This window comes from Rhododendron vialii, chromosome 9a (assembly GCF_030253575.1).
Source record: "Rhododendron vialii isolate Sample 1 chromosome 9a, ASM3025357v1".
Classification (NCBI taxonomy): domain Eukaryota; kingdom Viridiplantae; phylum Streptophyta; class Magnoliopsida; order Ericales; family Ericaceae; genus Rhododendron; species Rhododendron vialii.
In genome coordinates this window covers 16,349,883-16,353,401 of record NC_080565.1, presented here as the reverse complement: position 1 = coordinate 16,353,401, position 3,519 = coordinate 16,349,883, and the positions used below count along the sequence as shown (strand labels likewise).

Below are 3,519 nucleotides of genomic sequence, written 5' to 3'. Positions count from 1 at the left end.
ATGGAAGCCTTTTCTACTGTCCTTCAATCCAGAATCTGCCTTGAGGGTTTCACTTTTCATCCTAAGTGTGCTGCTATTAATCTTTTTCACTTGGTTTTTGCTGATGATATGTTCATTATTTATAGGGCTAGTACGCAATCTTTTTCTACCATTGATAGTGTTCTGAAGGATTTTTATCTGTTCTCTGGTCTTCAACCTAATTTCCAAAAAAGTGCTTGCTTTTTTGCTGGGGTCGATGGGCATCTGAAACTGGAGTTGAGGAATATTCTTGACATCCCTGAGGCTAAGCTTCCTATTAAGTACTTAGGGGTGCCTCTGATTTCTTCCAAGCTTAAGCATTTAGATTGTTTGGTGCTCAAGGATAGGATGCTTAAACGTATTCAATCTTGGTCCAATAAACTATTGTCTTTTGGAAGCAGAGCCCAGCTCATTCCTTCTGTGCTTTTTAGTATACAAGTTTATTAATTGGTCATCCATCTTTATCTTGCCCTAAAAGATTATAAAGGAAATTGAAAGTATGCTTAGTGCTTTTTGGTGGAAAGGTTTAGAATTGAAGTCTTGTGGTGCTAAAGTGGCTTGGTCTACTCTGTGTGTCCTTAAGAAATAAGGTGGCCTGGGCTTTAAAAGAATCAGGGAATGGAATAAGGCCTCTATGCTTAGGCATATGTGGGCATTGTGCAAGGAGGATGATATTCTCTGGGTTAGGTGGGTGCCTGCTTATGTTATAAAACATAGCTGTTTCTGGTCCATGAAGCTTCCTAATGACTCCTCTTGGACTGTTAGGAAAATTTTTGGGCTTAGGAGTGTTGGTTAGAAGCTCATTAAAGCACAAGTAGGGAATGGATCCAATACCTTCTTATGGTTTGATAACTGGCATACCCTTGGGCCCATGTATCAGTTTTTTGGGGATAGAGTGAATGCTACTTTTGGAAGGTTCTCTTATATAAAAGTTGACTCTATTATCTGTAATGGTGATTGGTGATGGCCTAGTGCTAGAAGTTCTCTGGTTAGGGATTGTTGCTGGGACTGCCCATGATCTTGTTCCTCATGTTGATAGGGAGGATATTGTTGTTAGGCTTTTGAACTCTACTGGGAAATTTTCTGCTAAATCTGCCTGGGCTGTACTTAGGTTGCGTGCTCTTGAGGTAGGCTGGTCCTGTTTGGTTTGGCATAAGTACTCAGAGCCTCGTTGGTCATTTATTTAGTGGGTGGCTTTTCTGGGTCGTTTGTCAACAAAGGATAGGTTACATGCTTGGGGGGTGCAGGCTAATTCAAGTTGTATCTTATGTCATGGAGGACAGGAATCTCATCCTCACTTGTTCTTTGAATGTCCCTTTTCTGCTTTGGTCTGGCTGCAAGTTAGAGAGAAGTGTGAGGTGCCCTCTCATGGCTGGGATTTGGCCTCTGAAATTCAGTGGGTGGGGGGGGGGGGGGTTGAATTGTCAATCCACGTCGATTCAAGCAACCACATTCAAGCTTTGTTTGTCTGTGTCGATTTACTATCTTTGGAGAGAGAGGAATTCCAGAATCTTTCATCAAGTTGGCAATGATTCTTCCTCAGTTGTGGCTTTGATCATGGGAGAAATCAGGGCATGTGCGTGCTCTTGGAGGAGGATGGTGAAGTCACCTAGCAATTCCAAATTTTGTGCTAGATGGCGGTTCCTGGAGTTTGTAAAGACCCGTAAATGCATAAAATTGATTTAAATGTTTTATAAGAAATAAAGGGAGGAAATTGATTTGGAACATTGAAAGTTGGGGCTAATGTGATAAAATGTTGCATTGGAGGGGTGAATGTGTGATGTGTGCATATATGTGTGTGGGGTGAGAGGCAGGGAATTCATTTTCCCTTCTCTCCATCTCTCGGCTCTCTCTCTTCTCTTGGTCTCTCCCTCTCTTTCTCACTCTCACTCATTTTCCACCAAACCACTTCAAAACCCACTTAAACCCACGTTCAAACCTTCATTCTTAAGCGTATTTCAGTCCGTATCTCGTTGGTTTGAGCTAGGAGGAAACATATCCCATTCCATTTCAAAGTTTGGAGCTAGGGCTTGGAGGATCCTTTGAAATTGTTCTTCAATTTTGAGGTAGGGAGTTCTAACTTTCAATATATGTTTATGACTTGTATCTTAGAGCTTGAGCCTTGCCATTTGTTGTGGATGTTGTTGCTGCGATGAAACCCATGAAAATCTGCAGAAAATCTGTTCGAACAGCCTTTGTTATTGATACCTTAGCCTTTGTTATCAATACTTTTGTGTTCCAAAACCCAGAAAATCACTTGTTATCGATACCATTTGCCATTGTTATCGATACCCTTGCGTCTGGAACCATTTTTGACCAAATGGTATCAATACCTTTGTGTTAGGTATCTACCTGTTGTTTATCTCCAGCTTTCACTCTTTTGCTTCATTTTTCACTGTTTGGGTTTCTAATCACTTCCAACCTACCCAAACACTTCCCGAATGACCCCTTAACTTGATTATTCGTACCTAATAACGTCGTTGAATGTACCCATGACCTTAATGCTCATTTGAACTAGATTTTACGAAATTCATTTTATAAATCAAAGTCGGATTTGAACGGTATGGACTAGTTGGAAAAAGGATTTCGAAACTTTACGAACACGATGAGAACATTTCAGGACTCATTGACGGATGAGTGCCTGGCAGAGGACTTCGGGGTTCTTTAACAAGCCTGGCAGAAGCTATATGCTCATGTTTTATACTTAGGACCTCCCATCGGATAAGGTGCCTGGCAGAGGATTTCGGGGTTCTTTAACAAGCCCGGCAGGAGCTTCGGCTCAAGACACTTGTATGAAACACACTTGGACACATGGTGCTTAAAAGGTTACTCATTGAGTCATGCGGTTAGTAATGAACTGAAATATTGGATTTTGAATTGTCGTTGTTACCCATTCATCAAGACTTGTTGCCTTGTTCATCATGTGATCACCTCTACGTTTCATTTGCATACATTGCTACATTAGAGCTTTCTACTGGGATAGTGTAGCTCAAACCTTACATTATCTTTCAGGTACAAACCCAGGGTAGTAGCATCATGATTGCAGTGCATGGAAGTGGATATTCTTTCGAAAGCTAACATTGAAGGGTTATTTAGCCATCTTTGTAAATCTATTTTTGGAAGATGCCTTTGTAATGCTATTTGTAAATCTTTTGACTAAGGAACATTTTAAGTTCTTAACTCTCTTTGACATTCGGTAATTATGTTGATTTGGCCTTGGAGCCAAAGATGTAATCTATTGGAAACTTGTGGATGATGAAGTGTGATTATGAAAATGGAAATGTTAATCTATTTTGGGGTATCGTACGGATAATTGTGAGGTTTTATTTATGAAAATCCTTTATATTTATGTTGAAAATCGAGGGCGTGACAACTTGGTATCACATCAAAGGTCTAGAACACCTAGAGACCGTAGGGGGGGACGTTTCGTCTCATGAATTCAAAAATGTCGCACCTTCGAACATAACTTGTGCATGCTTGTGTGACTAATATTTATGTGAC

The 3,519-nt window shown here is 40.5% G+C and overlaps 1 protein-coding gene across 1 annotated transcript; it reads left to right on the top strand.

The window, feature by feature from the left end:
• LOC131299675 (uncharacterized) lies at positions 1–814 on the top strand. The gene is made up of 2 exons (XM_058325255.1): positions 1–376; positions 609–814. The coding sequence occupies exons 1-2, from the start codon at positions 1–3 to the stop codon at positions 812–814; spliced, it is 582 nt and encodes a 193-aa protein (XP_058181238.1).
• Positions 815–3,519: the final 2,705 nt, after the last annotated feature.

Excerpts from the sequence above, each read along its gene's own strand:
- LOC131299675 (XM_058325255.1), top strand. The coding sequence starts at position 1 with ATGGAAGCCTTTTCTACTGTCCTTCAATCCAGAATCTGCCTTGAGGGT. Across the intron at positions 377-608 it reads CAAGGATAGGATGCTTAAAC|GTGGCCTGGGCTTTAAAAGA; the intron begins GTATTCAATCTT and ends TTAAGAAATAAG.